Raw genomic sequence first — 25,740 nt, forward strand, 5'->3', positions numbered from 1 at the left:
CGGATGTAAACATATTGCCTTTTCTCCAGTTGTGTACCTTTATCTCAAGGCTAAAAGGACAGCATTAGCACATTGTTAGCATTCAGTTTTTATTAACATTGTCAGACATGATTCCAACTGAATAATCCCCAGGATTAATTAGCTGGAACCACATTCTTGAAATCAAAAGTGAAGTGCTTTGAAGAAGATGAGAGAGAAAAGGGAAAACGGGTAAAGAAAGCATTTGAAATAGAAGTCACTCTGCAGGTTTGACAACAAGGCAAAATTTTCAATTTATTTAGAGAATGACTTTTGTACACCCAGTACTTTTCCCTCACACCCTACCTGTCCTGGATCATTGTACCACAATTCCTCATGGAGACGATCAGGGTGTGCTTTTTTACGCTTAATTTCTGCAATGACGTCAATAACATCCGAATCTGAACTGCTGGAGCAGCTGCTGTCATCTTCGGAGTCACACTCTGACTCACTGGAGCTCTCTGACTCACACAGAAGAAATAAAGATGGCTGAAAAACACTTCCACATGTTCACTTCCATAGCAATGCATTCTATATCATGAATTAATGTCTGGAGTTAATATTAAAAAAAAAACACACACAAAAACCTTGGTCTAATATCTCTAATCTCATACGGTACTGTGGAGTGACTCCCTTTCTTATGCATGTATTCTAGTCACTCATTTCCACAGATATCCTCAGCTCCAATTAAAATAAATGCCTTCATAGCCAAGACACTTACCAGTATGCAAGTAAAGCTTATTTTATTCTTGGAATAAAAAGCAATGTTTCTTCCATTTTTAAAGTTTTGACATAAGAGCAAATGTATTCAAATACTGTGAAACTATGGTTTCAAAGTACATATTTTTACTGAATATAAGATTCTCCTTAGTTGAAAGAAAAAGGAGAGAGAGAAAATGATTGAACATCACTAAGGAAATGTTTCCCCCTTTTTTTTTTAATCAAGATGTATTTTTACACACGTCTTAATTTGGCATAAGGTGTTATTAAAATACATCGTTGGAACACATAGTTTACACAGGTCATCTATGCTCAGCTGAAGTAAGAGTTTCCTCACAAAGTGTGGAAATGTATATTCCTACAAATAACTTAAGTTTCAAAAGTTCTCTGATATACATCTGGTTAATATTGAAGTCTATTTTCAGGTGGAAAATATGCATGGAACCTGTGAGAGTAAGCTGGAGTTTCAAAAGACTAACACAGAACTTTTCGATGTAATGTATTAAAATCATAGAATCACAGAATGGTTTGGCTTGGGAGGAGCCTTAAAGGTTATCTAATTCCAATCCCTTTGCCATGGAGAGGGATACCTTCCACTAGACCAGGCTGCTCAGTGCCCCATCCAGCCTGACTTTGAACACTGCTAGGGATAGGACATCCATAACTTCTCCGGGCAGCCTGTTCCAGTGCCTCACCGCCCTCACGGTAAAGAATTTCTTCCATCATCAGACTTTCATGATCTAAAAGAGTTCCAGGAGTGCACTGCTACCCCATGGCAACACACGATTGCTGCTAACACAAGCCAGAACAGAGACAGCCTTTACTGAAGCACAAAATAAGACAAACTACTAGACACTACACAGCTGTAGGAGAAGCTGGCATGGACACCAAGTCAGCCCAGGGGAACAGTGAAGACATAGAGCCTTAGGGTTCTCCAGAAAGAGTGGAAAAAGAAAATGCAGAAGTTGCCCTTGGCCCTATCATATTTTAGCCTGGAGCAGCAGGCTTTCTTCCTCAGAGATCTAAGGAATGAGGGCTTTAGACAGGTATGCTGAGTGTAGCAGTCATGTCCTTGATTTATCCACATGAAAAAACACCACCTTAAAAACCCTAAACTTAACTTTGCTAGAGATTCTTGAAGGAATTTAAATACATGCAAATTCACTGTTGAAAAAAATGTGAAGAATTCCTTTACAAAAGTGAGTTCACATTTTATTTCATCAGTATTTAGATTTTTCTTTCCTCTTCATTGCATCCTTTTATACCATCAGTGTGTAACCATGTAATTATGCCTGTATTTCAGCTTTGGAATTTTTGATATGCAACTTTTTAATGAGTTACTAAGATAAGACCTGAGAGTTTGAAGCATCTTACCTGGCCAACATGAAGCAAAAGTTAAAAAGCAAGCCCAATTTAGAGTATCTAAATTACTGTGATATGGCTACAAATTTCTTGAACTAAAGCAACTGACTAAAAAACGCACTATGAAACACTGAAATGCTGGAAGTATGAAAAGAACACCAGTTTTCACAAAGGAAACCAAGAAAAACAGCCTTCACTGACTTCTGAGTAGACAAATTGCTATAAAAACCTCTGCCCTGTTAATTCAACCAGTATTTCCCCAGTACTTGATGCTGCTGGATATATTTCACTGTCAGAAGATCCATATGGGTGGGACAAGATAATACAGATAATGTATGTTATGAAAACTGATACTTTTGCAGATGTCTGATCATACTAAGCAGAGCTGCACAAGAAAAATACTGAAGAAAAACTCAGATGGTTGTTTTTACAGCACTGAGTCTATCACCACTATTCTTGCTTGCTCTTTAGAAATATAAGACCAGGAGCTCCTCAAAGCCTCTCATGTGCCATTCTCTGGACTATCTGATCATGCTCAGGGTGTTTTATCCCATGGAAGAAACTAACATTTGGTAGTGCTTGATGCTCTCTATTTCCCCCTAGGCTTTCTGGGTAAAGAATTTAGCCCTACTTCCATCAAAAGCTACAGTAAAACTCCTATGGATATGAAATACAAAGGAAGGATTTAAAAAAAGACTTACCAACATTATTAAATACAAAAAACTGCCAAAACAGGTTAACTACAGTTTATTTCATTTCAGAGCTTTGTCACCATTTCAGCCTACCTAAATCTTCATCCAGCTTGGTTTTTGGTGGCTCCCATGGTGGCCTGGCTGCTTTGGCCTTTGCCTGTCGCTTTCCTAACTCCTCGTCAAACTTTTCATACAGATCCCGGAGCTTGCTTGTTCCTACCACAGTAGAGTCCCCCTATTAATAAAAAAATTAAAATAACAGAATAAAAAAAGGACAGTCTTAAAATAGCACAAGAAGTCAACACCTACCAGCATTTCATGAAAAAAAACCAAAAAGGTGAGAAAGACAGATCTTTCAGTGAAACATGGGAATACCTAAAAAAGCTTTAGCATATTACTACATTTCTTCACCAGGTGAACTAGCAGAGAAATTGTTTCATTTGCTGGTATTGCAGTTCTCCAAGTTTGCAGGTGCTTAAGGCATCTTTGCTCACAGGTTAAACACAGTGTATAACAGGGAAAAAATACATCTTTCCCTCCTGAAGACACAAAAAAAAGTACACCTTTTCCATGTACCACTTATCTGAATGCTAAGAGACAGAAGGAAATTATGAAAACAGAGAATAACAACAAATGAAGCCCCTACGAGGGTTAAAAGACTGAGATGACTGGGAAGAGAGAAGAATTAAATGACACAAAATGATGATCCTGCTGAAGGGTTCATATTATAAAGGACTGTCTGCAGTCATTTAGGGGTTCTCACTGACATACCACTTGATCCATAGGGTCATTGGAATAATAGCTTTCAGAATGGGTACAGCGAACCCAGACTGGCTTAAGCAATTCTTCATCTTCCTCTTCATTTTTTTCTGATGCATTCTCTTCTGATTCTTTGTCTTTGACAGCAGTATAATTTTTCTCTTTACTGGAGCTCTGGTTTTCAGACCACCTTTCTCTGTCCTCCTCCCACCGCGTTCTCTTTCTTTCTCTGCTTGGAGACCGGCTTAGTGGGAGAAAGCAAACAAAAGCAATTCTCTTTATTATTTTAAAATGAAAACCAGTTTGCTTCAGATCAATAAGTCATACTATCATATAAATTGCAGCAAAATCCAGTTGCCTTTCTAGCTTTTAAAGTTTTTTACTCTTGCACCATAAAGAGTACAAAAGTAATTTGTAGTTTTGAACTACTATAAAAACGACTTAAAATTCGATGTGCTTTTTATTTTAAGTCATATTCAACAATTAAAATAAAAAATACATGTCAGTTTAAATGAAAATTTTTACTTGCATTCTAGGCATATTTTAAGTTAGGAGCTCATTGGTAAAAACTAAATCACATCAGTCAAAACTACAAGATACAATGAGAAGTTTCAGAGCACAGCCCACAAACTATCGGTATGACAAAAGAACCTGAGTTTTATTAAAAGGATTATACAGAACCAACATTTCTGTTACTCTAACGCACCTTTGAACAACACAAGGTGCATCACAAGAGTAATGCTTATGAAAGAGGAGTAAGGAAACTACTTACTTTTTCTTTAATCTCTTCTGCCTACAAAACCAATAATGTTGCAATATTTGCAACTAGCGTTCAGAAAGGAACAGCAATATAAGAAAAGTTTCTAAAATATAATATAATGATAGAGCGACTTTAAACAATTTTGGTACTTTACAGACTAGAAGACTTAAAGAGAAAGTCTTTAGGACACAGAAACTCTCTCTCCAGAGATTATTCTTTGTTTCTAACTCTACAAGGTCTTGAGATAACTGGTATTTGCATGTATCAGTAAATGATTATAAATTTAAGACACTCATTTTTTCTGGACTTCACATGCATACACAACACCTCACGTGAGTGGATAAACAGAGCCTCAAATGCTCATGAAATCATATGCAGCCTTCCTCACCTTCCTGCTCTCTTGTAATCCTTTTTGTAGGATCTGTCTGGTGATGGTGATCTTCTGCTGTCACGGTGCCGATGCCTCTCCCTCTCCCGCTCCCTTGAAAATTCAAAAAATAAATTAAATGAGAAATCTGGCATTTCATACATTGTACACCTGAAAGGAACACAAAAGCAGCCTAAGATCATGTTATGCAAAATGACACCCACATGCTGACTGCTAAAAACCTGGATGTTCTTAACATTGACCTTCAAGAAACTTGCAAAAAGCAGTCAAGAGTCCATGTCCTCCCCCTTTGTCACAAAGCCATCTATCTCAACACTAGGGGTAAATCACACCATGCAGAGGTAACATCTATGAATTCCCCACAGGATTTATTATCGTTTTTCCTCTTCTTCAGTCACGAATGGCAAAGCAGCTGAGGGAGCTGGGGTTGTATCCTCTGGAGAAAAGAAGGCTCAGGGGAGACCTTGTTGCTCTCCACAACTGCCTGAAAGGGGTGCATAGCCAGATGGGGGTAGGCCTCTTCTGCCAGGTAATAAGCAACAGAATGAAAGGAAACAGCCTCAAGTTGCACTAGGGGATATTTTATTTGGATAGCAGGAAAAATTTCTCCACCCAAAGGGTTATCGAGTAATGGAATAGGTTGCCCAGGAAAGTGGTGGTATCATCATCCCTGAAGGCACTTTAAAGAGATGTAGATGTGGCACTTAAGGACACAATTAAGTGGAGGAGTTAGCAGCATTAGGTTGCAGGTTGGACTTGATGATCTTAAGGATGTTTTCCAACCTAAATGATTCTATGAAATTACTGTAATTATTAGGCAGGAAAAATCACACAGGCAGCTTTCATACTCTGCTAACAGCTGGCAAGTCATTGTGCATCTGTTATAACTTCTAGTCTGCTGATACACTAGAAATTATAAACGGCCACCTCAAGTGGCTTGGTGGGTTAACAGAATGAGTGAAAATTATTTATGAACATATATATATATGTTCATAAATAATTTTCACTCATTCTGCATATATATATATGTATGTATGTTTGTTTCTGTGCTCATAATACCAAATAATGCAAATTTACAAAGCAAAATGTTTGCATAATTTATCTATTGTTTTTTTCCCAGCTCAGTTTATCCTTCTTTGTTGGTGCCTTGTTCATGGATTTCAGTCTTCAGAGAGAGCATACTTCATGACATCTCATATGCCTGGGAGACAGATGCTGCACAAAAAAAAAAAAAATCAACCCCAAGTCTGTCAAACAGTTCTGAATCAAAATAAGTAGATACATTATCAAGTAGATCTGGAAGGTGATGGTCAAAAGCAGCAATCCAAAGTGTTTGAGAAAGAAGTTACTGAAAACATGCATTTTCAAAACTTAAAACTGAAGCTTGAAATTATGTATAAAAAAGGAGAAAACTCCACAAGCATGTTAAACAGAAAAGGCCAGTGCCTTAATGCCATTTGTATTCAGTTTTAGGAAAACCCTGTTTTGAAAATCAAAGTAAACCTACTGAGTGTGAGGTTTGGGTTGTTTTTTTGAATGCAGCTGTCTAAGATTCTGTAATTATGTCTCTGCATATCTAAATCAAAGAGGCTTCATTTGCACAGACTTTATGTGTAAATACATACTCCACACGTGGTATGAAAAAATTCTGAGTTTTTAAAATTAAGAGCATGTGATCCAGGAACTCTGATAAATATTTAACTTTCCAGTAGCTCTTTGAATATTTTGGCAAAGCTCATTAGACACATAAAGAGCTACAAACAGAAGAAATCTAAGACATGAGTAAGATTTAACTGATGATGGCTTGCTCTAAAACACGCCACAGCAAATTACATCAGGTCAGCCCATAATTTCCAAGCTATTTTTGTCCATGAAGAAGAGGGACAGACATCTCATGATAAATCCCAAAAGAAGTAGTGCACACACTGAATGACATCAGTGAAGTCTACAACTGACCCACGCTCATTTTCACCTCAGTCCTCTCTTGAGGTTGGCTTGCTGAGGTCTTCACCCCGAACACAACAAGCTCTTCACCAAAACACCTTACTGCAAGTATTAGTGTGGGAACCCAGGGCACAGGGAATATTTCTCTCTCTGCTCTGAGGGGACCTGACTCGCAGAGAAGCACTGACTTTGGCCCTCATTCACGGAGAAAGCTTCCAAGACTTCAAGACAGACTAGAATCCACAAAAGTGTGAAATAGATTATAGAGAGTAGTATGGCATGTCACTTGGGTGAGAAATTTAGGTTTTGGAATTTTAGTATGTTGTAGATGAGAACAAGATGGAGTTTTTAGGGCAGAGGAAGGTTGTTCTTCTTCGCCTTCTTCTTCCTTCTTCATGGGTTTGGGTGATGTCTCATAATTGGGCAGGAAAGCCCTCATTGCAGACTTCGAAGGATCAGTTATTGGGTTAAAAGGGAAAATAATTTAAGTGTCATTTCTTAATTGGACAGTTTAGTCTTTAAAAACCTTGTAACAAGAGATTGTTGGCCATTTTTGCAGTGCTTTTTCAGCACGCAGAGTCTGGTATAGAGAGCATGCAAAACTTTTGATAAGGTAACAATAAACAAGAAGCTGAAGATCGAAAAAGTCCTGTGCATCTCCTTTTCCTGACACAGAACTGCTCCGGGAGGGTTTCCCCCTGATAGGGGAACCCCCAGAGAGGAGCCCAATGTGGGGCAAAGAAACCGATACATTAGCTATGGACCCCTATCAGACTATAAACCTCACCAAGTCAGTAATCCCCACTAATCCAAGGCTTACTGAAAGAAAGTAACAGTAACACCTGGCACCCTAACTCTGGTACCTAAATCTAGAAATTTGAAGTGCTGAGGCTTAATGGTTTGTAAGACTCAACTTTCTAGTCTTACAGTGCCAACTCTATTTTCCTGCCACATTTCTAAGGTGTATTCATTTCTAAGGTAAATATGTTGAGCGCTACTCAACAATCCACTCAATGGGATGCAAAGAACAGTTGCTTGAAAAACTATCTCTGTGGACAAAGAGCAACAAGTCTGCCAGCTCACAACTGTGAGGCAAAACAGTGTACCTGAAAGGTGTCTAAAGAGTAACTTTTTCCATGAGACCTGACTAGTGGCTACTTCCCAAGCTAGAGGCACAAACAAGGGTAAGGGAAGAACATTGATGCAAACACACGCTATGGGCCATGATGATGACATCTCTCCCCCTGCAGGCAGATAAACTGTTACCTGTTTCGCTCGTAACTTCTGTGGTGAGGCGATATCCTTCCTCTCTCATAATCTGTCCGGTGCCGACTGCTTTCCTGCCTCCTCCTGTCCGGACTGCGGCCCCGATCGCGACGATCCCCGTGGTTAGCGGAGCGATGCCTGTCGCCGTGAATGTGCCCGTGCTCGCGGTGCCGGTGCTCATCGTAGTGCTTGCTCCTGTCAGGGGAGCGCCGGTCGCTTTGGGACTTCTCTCCCTGGTACTGCCCCGTGTGCCTGAAGTGGCTGCTGCTGGCGCTGCTGCCGGCAGTGCTGCTCGGGAAGGAGCCGGAGCTGTGCTGGTAGCTGCTGAAGCTGGGCGGTGGGAACGACTGCTGCGAGTATCCTGCCGAGTACACGGGCTGGTAGCTGACTTGCTGCGGCATGACTGGCGGTGGGGGAGGGTGTGGTACTGTGGGGGGAGGCATCATGTAAGGAAAGGTGCTCTGTCCAGCAGGTGTTCCTGGCACGGGAGTGTTGCTAGGGTTTGGCACTGGTGGAGGAGTGGGTGGGAAACATGGAGGCACTGGGAAGCTCTGCCTCATCTGGTGGTTTGGAAATGGTGGCCTCATGGGACACTGGCTGATGGGATTTTGTGTGGAAGGGGGCACTGGAGGAGGATAGGGCACAAAGTCTGGCCTGGGAGGCATGTAACCGGTGGCTGGAGGGTTGGAGTAGGTTGTTGGAGGGGCAGTTTGCTGCTCATACTGGTACTGCACGGAGGGCTGCTGTGGGTGGAGCTGCCGGAGGTTCTGAGGGCGGTAGGTCTGTGTTGAAGTCCTTGCTCCTGGTCCCCCCTGGCCACGGGGACATCCTCGCCCAGAATGGAAAGACATGGCTCACCTTTATTGAGGAAAATAAAAATCCAGTGTCACACAGTTTTTGTAAGATGTCTTTAGTGCATCTGCAGGAGCTACTCCTGAAGTGCTGAAACTGCAGTTTCCTTTAACAGAAGCAATAAATGATATCCACTTTCACTGGGAGCTTTGTGCTCCTCAGACCTTTAGTGCGGGCCATTTATGCCCCTTTTGATTCCTTCAAGCCTCTAATCCATGAAAGCACTTACTGTCTTCAAGCCAGAACACAAGCTGGATCATGCTTTACGAGTTAGGGCAATGTAATTTCAACAAATTATTGTTATGATGACAGGTCAAGGATACAAGCACCTCCACTAGTACTTCGACACTTTGATATAAAACCTTTGGATACCCCACACCAAAGAAATCGCTCATTATTAATAACTGCAGTGGTTATCCGAAGTTATAAAAGAAGTTCTCTCTAGAACACAATTCTAAACTTTGGGCAGAATGACTTGACTAACACATCTTTGGATGCCTCCTGGCCAAACAAATCACGTAAATTTAAAATTAAATACTAGCTTACTATTGAGTCCCCAGTGTACTAAAGACTGAATTCAACAGACCCTTCAAACTGTTTTAAGTGAGGTACATGTATTTTTGTGGAAAAACAGGTTACACATCTAGCAGGTTATGAAAAAAAAAATCATGCAGACTGTGCTATTCCTTAATTTTCATTGAAATAAATGATTCCAAATAAATCCCTCAACTGCCTTCTTGACCCTGTTACCCTTGAGAAACCATCACTGCTTAAAGTAGGCTTAAGTGTTGCTCTAAACTAGGCATGTATTTAAAGCATTAACATTTATAAATGAAAGCACTGTGCTTCATTGAAGTTTAAATTGATTTTTTAATTGCAATGTTAAGTTTCAAAACCTGAAAAAAGGGGAAAAAACACTTAAGAAAATTTATGGCTGGAATGGAAGGAGAGGTGAAAAAAATGATCTAAGCACTTCCAGAAGTCAAATCCTGTTTTCCGTAAGGGGAAGTGAGAAAGAAAGGGGAGACACACACAATTGGAAAGATCACCAGAAAAAGGACACAAAGCCTCCCTTTCACGGAGGCTTTGCTGATGCTGAAGAATACACATGCACAGAATATTCTCCCACCTGCTACAGTGCAACATGGCCAACCTGGACTGCTCAGAGCACTGCTCTCAGCCACTTTCTGGTGACACTGCAGTAAAAGATGTAGCACTTGCTGAGAGAAAGTAGACAGCTTCTGGTGAACTGGAGGGAGAAAGGAAAAGAAACACAGGGCCAAAGGACTGATATCAAAGACAAGGAATCAAGAGGACCCTCTTACACATGCAGGGCTTAGTGGAAGCCACTGGAATTGCTGGTGGTATTCCCTCTCCAAAACAACCAAGGGCCAATATGAGTGAGAATCCCACACTTTGAGGAGATAGCAGCCATGATGGTATAAAGCCACATGTTCCTTCCAGTCAACCTGCACCTGCTCAGTACCCTCCAATATTGTAAGGGCTCTCAAAAAAAAAAAAAAAAAATCACAACCAGGGGAGAAAAAAACAAAGTCAACATCCATTTTGCCTGGCAATAGCATACCCTTTTGATATTACTGACTATAAGCCATCAGATGCTGAATTAATTTTGCTTTGGTTCTCCTACTGTGCTCTTACACAACTCAGGCTTGTAATAGAAGACTGTTTTAGACTTTGCTAACACTCACATACACATTTTACTTGAACAGGCTGTACCACAGTGCCTTGTCTTTAGGTGTGTTTCTTTCTAACATGTCACAGCATTCAAAAAAACTGGTTTTGTTTATCAGCTCTCAAACCTTCCCGATGCCAGAGAACTGCTCTTGATCTACTACTTTAATTTCAGTCCTTCAGGATGCCCAGAATCACAACTGGAAAAAAACATTCAAAAAGACACAGAACTATTTTACATGCCCAAACTATTTTAAAACTCCCTCTGCTGCAAAAGAAAGTCACATTAAACTTCAAAAACACAAAAAAGGGTAAACTCCCCTTCCCCTGTCACCTAAAGAGGAATTTTATTGCACCGATAGGAGCCATTGCATTCTTAAGCAGCACTGGTCCCCCAAAAAACACTGAATAAACTGAGAGCAACAGGGCATTGACACATCGAGAAAAGAGCACTGAGAGGAGACATCATCAATGACTGTAAGTGTCTAAGAGAGGGTAAAAAAAGGCTGGATGCAGGCTTTTCTCGGCAGTGCCGTGCAACAGGCACAAGAGTGAATGGACAGAAACTGATGCACAGGAAGTTCCATCTGAACATGAGGAAGAACTTCTTTAACTGTGCGGATGCCTGCGCACTGAACGGATTCCACAGAGAGGCTCTGGAGTCTCCCTCACTGGAGATACCCAAGAACTGTCCGGACGCAATCCTGTGCCATGTGCTCTGGGATGACCCTGCAGGAGCAGCAAGACTGACCAGACAACCCACTGTGGTTCCTTCCGACCTGACCCACCCAGTACCACCGGCCTCAGCCCACCGGCGCCTCCCGCCGGCCCGGGGAACGGGGGCACGGAGCCGCAGAGCCGTCCCTGCCGGGCCCTGCTCCCCGCTCCCCGCGCCAGCCCGGCCCCGCCAGCCCCGCGGAGCCGCCGCGCTCCCGACCCCGGGACCTGCGCCCCGCCCGCCGCGGCCGCGACCCCTGCGGAGCTCCACGAGCAGGCGGAGCGGCCCAGAGGCGGCCCCGCCGCCGCTCCGCGGGCAGCCTGGCACGCCGAGCCCGCCTGGCACGCCGAGCCCACCTGGAGCCCTCGCCGCCGCCGAGGCCAGCGCCGCCCGCAGCGCCCGGCTCCGGAACAGGAAAACGATGGGAGGTGCTGCGGGCGGAAGCGCCGCCCGCGCGAGGGGAGCGGCGGCATGAGCGGAGCGGAGCCGGGGCTCGGCGGGGCCGCCCGGCCCTGCGGGGCCTCCCGGCGGTGCTACCCGGCCCTGCCCGTGTGGGTGGTGGAGGACCACCAGGACGTGAGTGCCCCGCGCTGGGCTGCCGGGGGATGGGGACTGCCATGGGGAGGGTTTCTGATCCTGTCTGTGTGTGTGTTGGTGTTTCTCCGCGGCGCGGATGCTCAGTGGGGCAGGAGGAAAAGAAGAGAAGTGGCCGGTGCGGTCACCGGCGGCCTCCCCGGAGATGCTTTCCCGTCATGTGTGCGGCTTCTCCGGGCGCTTCCTGGGGAGCGGCCCTCCCCTCCGCAGCCGCGCACAAACCCCAAAGCTGCCTTCCCTTCCGCCCTGAAACATCAATGAACTTCAGCGCCCAGGGGGCCTGATTTTCCTTCCCGATTCAGCGACTGAGCTACTTATTGCCATGATCGCATTTTGGCATTTTTTAAAGCAATTATTGCTGACTACTCTTTCTTCTTTTCTAATTGAACCACACCAATTGGCGTGGTTTAAAGGAGATAATACCTACATTACACTGTTGTTGTAGTTTGCTGGCTATTAGTGGGGTGCTTGGAAACTCAACCCTTCCCAGTATATGCCATGTCAGCAGAGTATAAATAAATATAATCCCATCCCATCTAGTAGATTGACTCCCACTTGATGAGGAATATTAAAAATCTGGAGCTTTGCCCTTTTTTTGTGGAGTCATTGAAAAAGGGAGTGAAGAAGGAATTGCTTTAGAACTGCTGTTTCTGGTTTCTCATGGTTTTTTTTTATAATAGCATAAACTGAGGTTTTAATCCTAAAATAACAGATTTTTTACTTGGTTATTTGCAAAGAGAAAATATTAGTCGTAAAGTGTATTAAAGACAATAATGTTACAAATTTGTAAGTAGTTTAATGCCATTCATTTTTGCTAAGACTCACTGAATATGATTTTTCGTGGTAGCCAAGGACAGTGTGGTAGGAATTCTGAGATAATGCCTCGTAATGATCCTTCTTTCATTTGGTCTATATTTCTGTTTTCAATCAGCTTAAAGTTCTATTAATACTTTAATTTAAAACGTTTTCAGTATAGGAGTGTGGATGAATTGGTCTATCTTGCATAAAACATAATGGCTTTTTGTCCCAAAGTGGAAGAACTTCACAGAAATTTTGACATCAGCCTTGCTGTTAGTGATGTTCCTCCAGAGCAAGTTGTCAGTAGCTGCATCATGCACTGATTAATATTAACAGCTGTCATGAAGGAAATTTTGTTCTTAATCCAAATCAGGAGAATTTGCAAGGTTAGAGAGCTTAGTCTCTCCTGTCTGTTGCAACCAGTAGTTCCACTTACCTGAGGTGAAGCTTCAATTTTAATTGAAAATACTGTATGTTATTTGGTAGGCCAGATTGCTTCTTTGTTACAAAGAAGTAAAAGCCACGGATCAGGAAACCCATGTTGTTTTTAATCTTGTTTTATCTATTATTGCAATAATATACATATGTTTTACGGCTATGCCTATGCAGTATGCAGGGTTTGTCATCTTAATCAGTTTTATGCCAAAAAAGTAGCTCAGTTGCTGTTGTAATGCAGAGGTCACATATAATTTTTGTTGCTTCTTACAGTCTTCACATCCCTGTATAATAGGGCTGTGATTCACAATCCTTGTTGGATTTGCTCTGGTAGCCAAGGCAGTTGATGCCCTCTAACTGTGGAAGAGCCTCTGTGAGCTCCAAGGGGAATCAGCCATCAGTTTTCTCATTTTTACCACCCCATATTATTGCAGTTCAGTGGTTTGCTATTCCTGTAAATTGGTGAGTTGTCTCATCTCCTGTTTTTCACACTTCTGAGTGAAGAACTTCAGCAGAGAATAAAGTTGGGCAGTTAAGAAAGGTAGTCTCTATTGCAAGCAGTCATGGAGGGATTAGGAATTAATTCTTCAAGAGGAATAGTTTTAATGGTCAGCTGAAGTTTAAATCATGGTGGGGGTCAGTTTTCAATCTATATCAGTTAACTTATAAAACATAAGGAGCAAACTGTTTTTATCTCCATAGCACCAGTGCAGGGTGAGAAAGCTTTATAGCATGGGAAAAGAATTACAAGGGCAATGATCTGCAGAAGAGGAAAGGCATTCCTGAGTCTTAGCTGTAAATGGAAAAAAAAACCCTCAAGGAATAGAGTTGAATGGCTAGTGAGAAGAGCTACTGCAGACAAGATTTCCTATAAAGAAGGAAAAAGGGTGTAAGGCTGTGACTTTTCAGCAGTTTCTCATCTGGAACACTTGGGCTTATAATGATTACTGTTCATGAGTTGTCTTGCCACGGGAGTTATTTTCCCTCTGTATTGTTTTCTGTCTCATCCTCCCTCTAATCAAATTCCAAAGGAATAAAAGTGATACTGGTGGTTTTGCTAGTAAAGCTGTTCATTTTTCAGCTCACTGACTATCATTAAAATGTTTTTATTCATGTTGCTTTAGGTGCTGCCTTTCATCTATCGTGCCATTGGTTCAAAGCATCTTCCTGCCAGTAACATCAGTTTTGTACATCTTGATTCCCATCCAGACCTTCTCATTCCTGTGAATATGCCTGCAGACACCGTATTTGACAAAGAAGCTCTTTTTAGGCAAGTCCTGGGTACTGCATCAGAGTAGACTTTAAGTCTAATTCTTGCTGCCTTTGATTCACAGTGATTATTGCTATGACTGCCTAGGAGGGATGAACAAAAGAGATATAAGTCACATTCAAGTTGCATCTTCTGTCTTTTCACTTTTGCTGAAACTTTATTTTTCAATGGCAAAAGTTACATTGCATATCAAGCAATTTAAGATGTATGACTTTGCTTTGTGTATTGGCTTAACAGTGTATGATGGTATTAACCCAAGTGGTTCCTCTGAGTAGCAGGAAAGCACTGTGCATGCTTTGTCTGAAAAGCTGTAGTTACAGAACAGTCTTTCTCTCTTCACACTGAAAAACTGACTATGAGGTTGAAATAGCACATCTTTTGTTGGCATGCTGAATATGTGAAGTAGAACAAGATGATCCTATCACAATCATAAAGACCACTATTTCCCCCACCATCAATGTAAGTAGGTAATAAGCCACTATAAGCTCTGCTACTGTCTTGCTCTTCCCGTTTTAAAATACTGTTTGCTTCTATATTATGGTGATTTACAGCAATTACAAGCTGATGCATTTGGTGTACTTGAATCACCTTAGCCATAGTCAATATTTTGTTCTCTTTATTGGGTGACTAAAAGGTTTTGTGGACTCTATCACAAAATCATGGAATGCTTTGGGTTGGAAGGAACTTTAAAGATCATCTAGTTCCAACTTCCCTTCTATGGGCAGGGACACTTGCCACTAGACCAGGTTGCTCAAGTCCCCATCCCACTTGGCCTTGAACACTTCTGACCATGGGTCACCTACAACGGCTTGGACAGCCCACGTGGTGTGTCTCACCACACTCACCGTGAAGAATTTCTTCCTAATATATGATCTAAACACACACTCTTTCAGTTTAAGCCCTTGTCCTATCACTGCATACCCTTGTAAGAGGTCCCTATCCAGCTTTCTTGTAGTCCCTTTTGAGGTATTGGAAGGTACTGTAAGGTTCTGTGCCAACCCCAACTCTCTCAACCTGTCCTCATAGGAAAGGTATTCCAGCCCTATGATAATCTTTGTGGCCGTCTCTGGACCTGCTTGAACAGGTCCATGTAATTGTTATGTGGGGAGCCCAGGGCTGGATGCAGCATTCCAGGTGTGTGGTTTCACAAGAGCACAATCCCCTCCTGTGACCTGCTCATCACACTTCTTTTGCTGCAGGCCAGGATACAGTTGGCATCATACACCTAAAAAAAATAGGGTCTTGATAATGAGGAAAGATGCTGATCCTGTGGATGTGGATTGACTCACTCTAATTACTGGGATGACATTAAAAATACACTTGGAGAAGTTTACAATAAAACACAATCATGAGGTCAGTTTGAAGTTATTTGCAACAATGTTGATGATGTTCCTTGCACTCTCCTCTGTCTGATGTATCAAGAGATAAAGGGCATAGAATCACAGAGTCAGTGATGTTGAAAAGGCCTCTAAGGTTATTGAGTCCAACCATTAACCTAACACTGCCAAGTCCACCCCTGAGTAGTTTATAATCAAAGTGCCATGCTAAGAGTGAAGCCAATTCCACTCTATATCTGAACTTTTGTATACCTACTACAGACCTTATTGGTTTGTCTTAGGAATAAAGATTTCCCTCTCTTTCTTTCTTTACTCTTACATGGAGTACTAGTTTTAGATTATTTGCATGGGGGCCTTCAAGTTGTGGGAGATGTTTGTGGTGTTCTTGACCATTTATATTTGTCTTGTGTCTTTCTCTACTGATTACAGTGAATTAAGTATTGAAAACTGGATTATGCCTGCTGTTTATGCTGGCCATATTTCTCAAGTCGTGTGGCTTCACCCTCCCTGGGCTCAGCAGATCTCAGAAGGGAAACACAGTTTTCTAATTGGGAAAGATGTATCAACAACAACCATCAGGTGAATTGTCTGCTGACATATATTAGTAATATAAAAGCCATCTCTATAGATTTTCATTGGAATTTTTTTGTTTTCTTGGATAAAGATGAGCATTTAATTTGTATTTATAATTTCCTTAGAACCTAATGCAGTTATACTTGTATCAATTTAGTCTTTGTTCTAACTAGTAAAATTGTTACTTGGTATCAGGCATGACTGTTTTTCTAGTGTGGGGTTGGTTTTTTTGTTTGTTTGGAGTTTTTTTGTTTGTTTGATTTTTGAAGTTAATTTAGTTAAGTACTGAAACAGGCACTCAGGTAGTGAATTCTCCATCGTTTGATAAAGGACAATTCACCTGAGCAGCCTCACCTAGCTTTGAAGTCAGTTCTGCATTGATCAGATGATTGACTAGAGACTTCCAGTTGTCTCTTTGAATCTTAATTATTCTGTGATTCAAGTTCAAATCAGAGCTCCTCACCATTCTGCAGGATGCAGTCCATAATAATTTTGCATTCACCATATTCACAGTGTTGCGATTTTGTGCAGCTTTAGGGGATATTTGCAAATCATGTCTCTTGTGAGCATAGCAAAATGAATATTTTGAAGCAAGTTTAACAGAAAACAGCGGAGAAATGCTTTGTTTTACCACCTTAAATAAAACATTTAAAGCTCTACAATTCTGAATCTGAAGCCTAAAGGGAACCTAAATGATTTTTTTAAAAAAAGCTAGTGCTTTCTGTTGCATTTAATAATTTAGCCAGTATATAGGAATAATTCACGATGGTTGAATAACTCTTTCACTGGTGGCCTTAGCAGGCATGAGAACAGCATTTCAGACTTCCTTTTGAAGACATTTGGGTACATTTTCTTCGGGTTCTAGGCTTACCAAAGCCATGAAGGAAGAAAGGGAAAGAGTCCTCATAAATGCAAATGTCCTAAAAGTTTTGATGACAAGAGATGGATAGGCAATAGATACAGCCTTTTCATTAGTGGACACTAAGGTACTATGAGCTCATGGTGAACCCTGCAGAATTTCTGGGAAGATGTGCTGTGATTGCCTTGTCAACAAGATGGGGTTGTAATTCAGCCTCTCCCCTTGACAAACTGAGGGTAATCCAGCCACAAGATGCTGGGGAACTGACATTCAAATTTCTCCTGCTTAGGAAATAATTTGTCTTTGTGGTTGATTGATGGTGATACCCTGTATTCCAATGAGGCCATACCACAAGTGAGCAGAAGTTCACACTTCTTAATCTTATTTGTTATTTGAGTTTATGATTCTTAAGGCTTAAAGTACTACAATACAGGTTGAAAATTCTGTTCTTTAAATTTGCACTGTAAGTAGAAGTTTTAGTGTTGCTTTTGGTTGGTTAGTTGTTTTTTGGGTTTTTTAAAGTGGATTTAATTGATAGTTAGTTATCCTCTAGTTACCATGTTTATCACTTAGGGAATCTGTTGGGGTAAAAAAAGTTAAATTTTACTTATGAATTCATAATATTGTACTTTCACTAAGCCAATATTTATGCATCTCAGGGCACTTCTCAAACCCAACTGTAATAATTTTTCCTAGAAAATTATAAACCAAGGCAAAATATCCATAGATTTGCAGTCTTATGTGCCATAGTATTGATATTATCTTGTCAATTCTGGATGTTGTCTTGAAAATGAAATTCAACTTCAAATTAATCTTACTGGACATAATGCATTATCTTTTCCTTATCCATAAAAACCTTGTAGGGTTATCATAAGAAATATAAAGTGAATTTTAATATATTCCACAATAAAGAAGCAGAAGAAACTTTAATATAATTTAAACCTGAGAATTAAAAGAAATAATTTTTTTCTACACAATTTTATTGCTTTCATTAACCATCAAACATCTATTCATTCTTCTCTGGATCTCTAAAGTATAAAATGCTTTTTTCCTAAGCTCTTTGCTAAGGTGTGTATTAACTGGGAGTTATTGTCAATTGTAGGGTTACAGGCACAGATAATTACTTCTTAAGTGATGGTCTTTATGTTCCTGCTGATCAGCTAGAAAACCAGAAGCCTTTAAATTTGCACGTCATTCTCATCAATCCTACTCAATCATCAAACAGCCGTGAAGGAAATGGCAAAGTAACACCTGCTAAAAGACTGAAGCTAAATACGGATGACACAGCAAGTGCCACTTCTGCCTCTTCACTGGCTCCTGGTGATTTTGATCACAACATCCCGAGTGTGAAGGAAAAGGAAATACAAAATTCAGGTGCCTTAAATGGGGCAGAAACTTTGGCAGAGGGCTCAGCTTCAAGCTTCAAAAACAGTGAATGCCCAATAAGGGACATTGCTAAAGATGTCTGCCAAGTACTGCAGAAAGGAGATGCATATGTTTTGGACATCGACTTAGATTTTTTTTCAGTTAAAAATCCATTTAAAGAAATGTACACACAGGTAAGTATGGAAATTGAGTAGCCTTGTACCACTCACAAAAGAGTTCCAGCCTTAGTATTTATGTCTATGGAGAAACTCTCATCTAAGCTAAATTAGCAGAATAGCTGACCATGGTTAATGATTAATGGTAATACTTTAAAGAGATATTTCCATTTTAAAGAAATATTTCTAAGGGAGTCTATGTGGTAAAGAATTACAACCACCAAATCTGGGGAGTTTCTTACACTTGGTATCAATATTGAGTGTACATTCAAACTCAGGGGTATACTCAACTTCTACTTGTTGCTTGGGACATAAAAGCTGTGCTTGGGTTTCCAGAGGTTACCTTCCAAATACCCACAGCAAGATATGAGAGCCTGTGTCATTTTTACCTCTGTAACTTGGGCTTAGAAATACAAGATGGTATCAGGAGATTGCCTTTCAAAAGGCACAGTAGTGTTGATTATCCAAAGAGTGGTAGCTTGTCCTGATGAGAGGCTGTTATGCTCATTATTGTCTGCCATACTAGAGTAGGGAAATGATCTTTTTTTGAAAGCTTTGGGGATTAGGTTTCTCATTTGAAGAGTAATTTTCTTCCTCTTTTTTTTTCTTTTTCAAAGACAGAATATGAGCTTTTGCAAGAGTTGTACAATTTCAAGAAGCCACATAAAAATGCAACAGAGGTATGATGCTTCCTTGTGGAACGTATGAAGGAATGATTCTTTTTATTTACTCAATGAAAATGAGTTACGACAACAGGAAGGAACCTATCAAAGGTGCTTAATGAAGTGGTCTCACATTAAGTTATGCAGCCAAAAATAATCAGCAGCATCTTAGAAATTTTTTAATCTATTAAATGTTTTGATTAAACATGTGAATTGCATAAATACTTAGTATGAGTGTGAAAATTTGTTTCTGTAAACAAAATGGTAATTGGCATGGAAGGAATGAAAACCTAGTAAGTCACCAGCAAACTTGTTCTTTTTATGGCTTAACAGGGCTTAGGTTTGGTGGGCTGTTTATTTTTTGGTTTTTTAGTGGCTAATTCTTTTTTATTTTTTTAATTCCTTCCTCCAGGTTCTCCCATTCCTTCCCTTATTGCTCTTTCTTGATAGTCAGAGCTGTGATGAATGTGTAATTGATATTTTATCTTTTTGTTCAGATGTGGTATTACATTGTTATATGCCATACTTTAACTACTGCAAAAAAGTACTGTAATGTACTTTTCATTTTATGTGCTGTGTGCTTCTGAAACATGGAAATACAGGCTTTCATAATTTCATCTGAACACTAATACAAATAGATTCAACACATTTAATTGTCACAAATAAATGAAACCTATTTAATATATGTGAATAAAGAAAGATATGTTGAATATTGGCAGATTGATTTTTATATTTCTTAGTAAATCAGGAATAAAAACTGGTACATACTTAAAAGGTGGCTTTTTTAAATTTGTAGTGGGAAAATCAGAATAAAGTGAGGTGATTTATTCTGAAGGTATAATAGTTTCTGCAGGCATTTGTTATGATCCTCTTGAAAAGATGTGCTGCAGTTATAAATTGGTTGTTTCCGATTTCCCCACTTCCAGTAGATCAATCATTACAGAATTTAAATAATAGGATAAGTCATGATGTTCCTACCTTTTTTTTTTTCTTAACATACTTTTATATATGCTTATTCAAAGGAACACTTGTTGGATTGTGTTGAAAACCGTGTTCATCAGCTGGAAGATCTGGAAGCAGCATTTGCAGATTTGTGTGACAGTGATGATGAAGAAACCCTACAGAAATGGGCTTCATATCCTGGGTAGGAGATTTCTAAAAGGCCTAAATTACAAATAGAAGTCTGAGACTGGTTAGTTCAGCACTTTGATAACAGAAAAGGATAGGATCTGTGCAAGTACACACTTTTTTCTTTAGTTCTAGAGGAAAAGGAGACAAAACCAAAGGAAAAGCAGTCTGCTGTCTTCAGCACTACTGTAAGCTTTGGAAGCACAGTCTTGTACATTTTCATGCAAGTTTTGTTGTCTATGGATGGAGGCATATTTGGTGACTAAAACCTTGGTCATCGATGTGTAGCACAGCTCTCAAAAAAGGCAACAAACCAAGGAGAACATGGAGAAGCAGTTGTTTGGTGCTCCCAAAGGTTCTGCTTTCTTTTGAAAAATGGAAATTGATGGAACTGTGAGCAGCAGTCTCCACTAAACATCTGAACTGCATCATTCTGCTTTTAAACTAGATGTTTTCACATGAAGAGTTTTCAGATTAAAAGAGACAGGGAACGTCTGAGCTTTTCCTTGATAGGAAAATCATTCGTTTTCCACATCAAATGCAGCAGTTACTGTATGACCTCTGTAACAGTGACAAGAAGGATTTCGTGTAAAGTTCATGTGACTTTTGAGCTATAACAGCTTCTCTGCAAATCTGCCATAAAAGATATGAGGATGGGGTTTCTCATTCACCTGCCAGAGGCAGGTATGAATATAGGGACTTTATAAGAAAACCCTGGTGAAACAGTACAATAATACTGATAATTTCCATTTCCGCAGATGCAAGATGACATAGAAGAGCAAATTTCCTTTTCAAATCCTAGGCCATAATTTCTACTTCCCTCTTTTTTCCTCACCATTTTTTTTCCTAACCATTTAAGGTATATAAATGTTTATAACTGTTTGTAACAAATTTTGGTTTTGTTTCAACTCCAGAATGAAGCCACTTGTTCAACTAGTTCACAGTTTGAAAACCAGGATGGAAAGCCCAGACTATGAAATGGTAGGTGACAAAGAGGAAGAAAAAAGCAGACAGATGTCAAAGGCATATCTTTGACAGGGAGGGAGAGTCATACTTCCTTTCAGACTTGCTTCTTGATTCAGGACTTTGTGCAATTTTGGTAATTTTCCTCAGGTTTTATGTCTTATTACTTAAACCAGCTTTTCCTTTCAAAGCTGCTAAAATTCTAGTCTGCTTGTCAGAGACTTTATTTAGGCAACTTTAGTGTGATCTTCCAGTACTATAATGTCTTGGGCTGGCATCCTGTGAATGGAGGCTACATTTCACTAGTCTTTTGATCTCCTTTGTAGAACTTAAAATAAGGTACCTGTTTATAATGTATCAGGGCTATGTCATCTTCAAGGACTGCAGCATATTCTGAATTCATAAGAAGACGTACAGGGTACTGGAGATAGCAAAATAATCCATACAACCTCCAGAATTTTACTTGTTTAAAGAGCAAGCTGGGGGAAAACCCCCTCTGTCTGAAGAGGTGCAAGTTACCTGATGGGCTAGGGATGGTATCCTAAAGACTTTCTACATGCATAAGCTGCATCTATAATTTATCAACAGAAATTAAATCTCTCTCTAATCTACCCACAGGTCCATCAGGCTGGTCTGACCTGTGATTATGTGGAGCTTCCTCACCATGTTAGCACTGAAGACGAGATCGAAGGCTTCATACAATCCATTAAAGTTCTACTGACAGATCTGCCCAAGCCCACACTAGTGACAATTGCTCGGTAAGACCGTGCAGATCCTTTCACTTTAAAATGTCCAGACTATGCTTATGAAGCTAAGTGATCCTGTCAGTATAGCACTAGTTCTGTCTTAAGCTCTGTTAAAGTGGAAGCCTTACAGTGCTTCAGCACAGGTTATATCAAGGCTGTGATGAGGCCTTAGATATCTATGTTGGGATTGATATATGTCACTGCAGTTCATACATCTCTACTTGTGTTACTTGAGCTAATTAGAGCAAAGCTAGCTTGGGCTGAAATCCCACCTTCCTTACTCTCTTGCTCAAGGGTTTATTGTACTGCAGATAGGATTTCTTTATTTCAGTGAAACTTTTAACTTTTGCTGGAACAAGTTTTCATCTAGTAGATTGAAAAGTGTTTATATTCATCAAAGCTCTAGTAAAACTTTATTACAGGGTAAAAATTAGGATTCCAGGACTATAAGGGTTTTATTTAGAATAACAGAAGGGCATTTGGGGCCAGGTACCTGGGAGAACCAAAGAACTGGCCAAAAAAAATCTAATTTGAAGGTCACAGTGTGCCCCTTGACAAATTATTGCAACTTAATCAGTCAGAAATACTAATTGTGCTCTTAAAGCGCCAGCAACAATAGCAGAAGCTGATATGAAACTGGTTTTGGCAACAAGAACTAGTATGGCTAATGCCTGCAATAAAAGAAAACTCTATTCCCTCAGCCAATTGCAGGGTTATTATCCACTGCTATGGAGAAACCAGAATCATCTCTGTAGATCTTAGATAAAAAAATTCAGGAAGTCAGTTTTTATGAATACCGATTTGAAGTTCATTAATAGATACTGTAAAAAATGCTATATGCCAGGTATTTTGAAGATTTTTTCCAAGTTTTCCTGCCTGTTTTACCAGTAGGATTTCAATTTTTCAATCTAAAGTTTTCATGTGTCTTTTAATTAGATCCTTTGCTTGAACTTTGACTGCCAGTGTGTTCTGTGCCAGATTCAGGAAGAGAGTAGAACAGGAAAGATTAGATTGTGTTCCTGATCTGCTGCAGACTTTCTATTAAACTTAAAATACAGTGATACGAATGAAGCACAGTACTATGCTTCAAAGGGATACTGGGAGGCAAAACTTGCCACAGTTTGAAAGAAGTTTCAGCCTAGCCACAGAGCATTGCAGGAATACACAGTGTGGTTATGGTTGTGATATCTGTATTCTCATGCTTCCTTTATTTTTTTTTTAACAGATCAAGTTTGGATGACTACTGCCCTTCAGAGCAGGTTGATATCATTCAAGAGAAGGTTCTCGAATTGCTACGTTCAGTGTATGGCTCACTGGATGTGCACTTGGATTACTCAAGCACTTCATCTTCTTCATGACCTTTCTTTTTTTTTTTTTTTGTGTTGCTGTCTAATGCTGAGGATTAATATAAATTGTTCGTTATCTGTGATTGCAAGGGGAAGACTGCTGTTATTTCAGCAGGTGGCACTAGAAGCCAAGCTGACCCAGCTAGGGTTTGAGTTGTATTGCTTTCTCCACGTCATTGGCTGCATCTGAACTGACTGTTACCTGTTGGGCTTTGTTCAGATTAGTGCTGTAATTCTTATTTTTACTGTCTTGTTTCTTAAAATTGGTGCAAGAAAAATGACCTTTTGTCTATCAATTAAGGGGGTTTGTCCCATTTCTTTGTGTCTGTAAATAAAAATAAATAAATAAAAAATTATTAAAATGGTTTTCTGTTATATATGTTTTTTTGTAGTTTGGTAACAGATTTGCTCCTCAGTTGTATTAGGTCTTTTAAAAGCTGGTCTTAAAAATGCCCTTAAAGCTGTTGGTCTATGTAGTGATGTTTCCTATCTGTTGTGCTGAGATGACCCTCTCATTTCTCTAGAGCAGCTCATACCCCATACACAGAATATCATTTATGTATTTTGCCTTAGAGTATTTTATGGGGGACTTAGATAATATCCCTAATATATAGACATTGAGCTTGGTATTTTTACTTTTACATTATTTTGAGGATAAAATGTATGTGTGCATGTGCATGCTTTTATGTTTTAAATCCTGTAAGGAATTGATAGCTTCTTCAGAAACAAAGATTTGTCTTCACTGAAGTCAGCAGCAAAACATTCTGTAACAGGTTTTCACCCATTTTGGTGTTGCTATTTAGGGAATAACATCTTTAGAACAACTTATTTTAGAAATCAATATAGAGAAGATTGGCACTTACAGAGGAAAAAACCCCACAGGATTTATTTGGAATGAGACTGAAACAGGAAAGAAAATGCTACCTAGAATATTGTGTTATATTACAAATAAATTTCGCTTGTAATTTCTTCTCAAATAACGGAGTTCATTTGCTAACTTTACTCTTTGCTTTACAGAGACTTTGTGTACTTCTAAAGTTTTTTATTACTTCTGCTGTTGGTATAAATGACTATAGTATAGATTGTAAATGCATTGTTGCTTTAAAATATTTGTTCTAGTAGAATAAATTCCATGACCATGGATCCATTTTATTTTTGGTTTTGTGACATGTCTGTCACAAGGAGCCTTGGAGCCAATATCCTTAATACTTCGTAAATTATAAACAGCTATACATCACATTCAGCAATGAAGTGCAATCAGATTATGTGCTGCTTGTATAAAGATTTTTTTGGTTTTTTTTTAAGTTAAAGATCCTCCTGGCTGGGCTGGTGAGAGCCTGTTTTCCTTGGGGAAAGCCTGGGCAAGGGAGGGCAAAACACTGCCTGACAGCCAGGGCTGAGGGATCTAAGTGGGAGAACCTTTAGTATGGACCAAACCCAACAGTGCCTGTATCTCTGCCTGGATGCTGCTGGTCTTGTTGTTCCTGTGCCTGCCTATGTTGGTTCATGCACACATGTTCACCACGGCTTTGCAGAGTCAAAGTAACATCCTGAATTGACTATTTGTTATGCAGGTTAATTAACAAATCTTCCTTTCAAGCAATAGTTTTTGTTTATGAATGTCAAATTGTTATCATCTGAAATCTCTGACTAATACAGTCTGTTATGCCAGAAAATGCCAGTCTCTCATAATAACAAAGACATTAATTCCTACATTAAGGACATTTGCAAGCTTGTTTTTAACTTTGGTGAAAAGTAATCAAGCCAAGCCAGAAACAGGTGTCTTATTTCTTGCTTTTGCCCTATATGGCTTATTTATTAACCAGATGCACAAATCCTCCATTCCCTGTGTCTAACTCATTTTCCTCTCAGCTTATTTCAGTATGTATTATGCAGAACAAGACAGTGAAATTGCAATGCATTACTCCTCTAATCTGTGCTGCAAGGATGGACATGAAGGCCTATTAGAAATAAACCCACCTGAGGATATTAGCATAGCAGCACTGTCTAAGGACTTTATATTCTCTTGTGTCTAGATGCCTCTGCCTGCTCTGCTTCTACCTTTGGCAGCACAGACGAGTAAGAATGCCCAGTTTGGAGGGCATTTGCAGATATTCCTCAGTGGTAGAGACAGTTCTGTTGTAATTGTGGCTCAGCTTCCAAGATGGACCATCAATTTGAGCAACGACACATTTGTGTGCAGAATGAAATAGGGCCTTAAATGAGATATGCTGAGCAGCCTCTGCCTTCCCTGTGCATCATCATCTCTGCACCCCAGCTGCACTGTGGATTCCCAGCTTGTCACTGTGGAAAAAAA

The 25,740-nt window shown here is 40.0% G+C and overlaps 2 protein-coding genes across 5 annotated transcripts in view; one reads left to right on the forward strand and one right to left on the reverse strand.

Moving 5' to 3' along the window:
* The window catches only part of DROSHA (drosha ribonuclease III), a 71,906-nt gene extending 60,295 nt beyond the window's left edge, over nucleotides 1-11,611 (reverse strand). The window contains exons 1-7 of one of the 3 annotated variants that reach the window (XM_072924067.1): nucleotides 11,528-11,610; nucleotides 9,915-10,010; nucleotides 7,910-8,767; nucleotides 4,700-4,792; nucleotides 3,564-3,795; nucleotides 2,886-3,027; nucleotides 325-479 (exon numbers count right to left, since the gene is read on the reverse strand). In XM_072924067.1, coding sequence (XP_072780168.1) covers nucleotides 325-479; nucleotides 2,886-3,027; nucleotides 3,564-3,795; nucleotides 4,700-4,792; nucleotides 7,910-8,760 — 1,473 coding nt within the window. In that variant the 5' untranslated portion in view covers nucleotides 8,761-8,767; nucleotides 9,915-10,010; nucleotides 11,528-11,610. Of the gene's footprint in view, nucleotides 1-324; nucleotides 480-2,885; nucleotides 3,028-3,563; nucleotides 3,796-4,699; nucleotides 4,793-7,909; nucleotides 8,768-9,890; nucleotides 10,011-11,527 lie in introns of all 3 variants that reach the window. The other 2 variants (XM_030265385.4, XM_030265386.4) reach the window with 2 other exon arrangements.
* Nucleotides 11,588-23,789, forward strand: C2H5orf22 (chromosome 2 C5orf22 homolog). Of its 2 annotated transcripts, XM_002197285.6 has the most exons (9): nucleotides 11,588-11,747; nucleotides 14,123-14,268; nucleotides 16,035-16,184; nucleotides 18,140-18,596; nucleotides 19,196-19,258; nucleotides 20,263-20,384; nucleotides 21,283-21,349; nucleotides 21,950-22,089; nucleotides 23,303-23,789. In XM_002197285.6, the coding sequence occupies exons 1-9, from the start codon at nucleotides 11,643-11,645 to the stop codon at nucleotides 23,433-23,435; spliced, it is 1,383 nt and encodes a 460-aa protein (XP_002197321.5). In that variant the 5' UTR covers nucleotides 11,588-11,642; the 3' UTR covers nucleotides 23,436-23,789. The 2 variants fall into 2 exon arrangements, with proteins under 2 accessions (XP_002197321.5, XP_072780169.1); XM_072924068.1 differs by lacking the exon at nucleotides 11,588-11,747 and having other exon boundaries at nucleotides 14,140-14,279.
* The last annotated feature ends 1,951 nt before the right edge of the window (nucleotides 23,790-25,740 follow it).

This window comes from Taeniopygia guttata, chromosome 2 (genome assembly GCF_048771995.1).
Source record: "Taeniopygia guttata chromosome 2, bTaeGut7.mat, whole genome shotgun sequence".
NCBI lineage: Eukaryota > Metazoa > Chordata > Aves > Passeriformes > Estrildidae > Taeniopygia > Taeniopygia guttata.

Coding starts and splice junctions, on each gene's coding strand:
- C2H5orf22 (XM_002197285.6), top strand. CDS start 11,643: ATGAGCGGAGCGGAGCCGGGGCTCGGCGGGGCCGCCCGGCCCTGCGGG. Junction 14,269..16,034: donor GACAAAGAAGCTCTTTTTAG/GCAAGTCCTGGG, acceptor TACTGATTACAG/TGAATTAAGTATTGAAAACT. Junction 18,597..19,195: donor TTAAAGAAATGTACACACAG/GTAAGTATGGAA, acceptor TCTTTTTCAAAG/ACAGAATATGAGCTTTTGCA.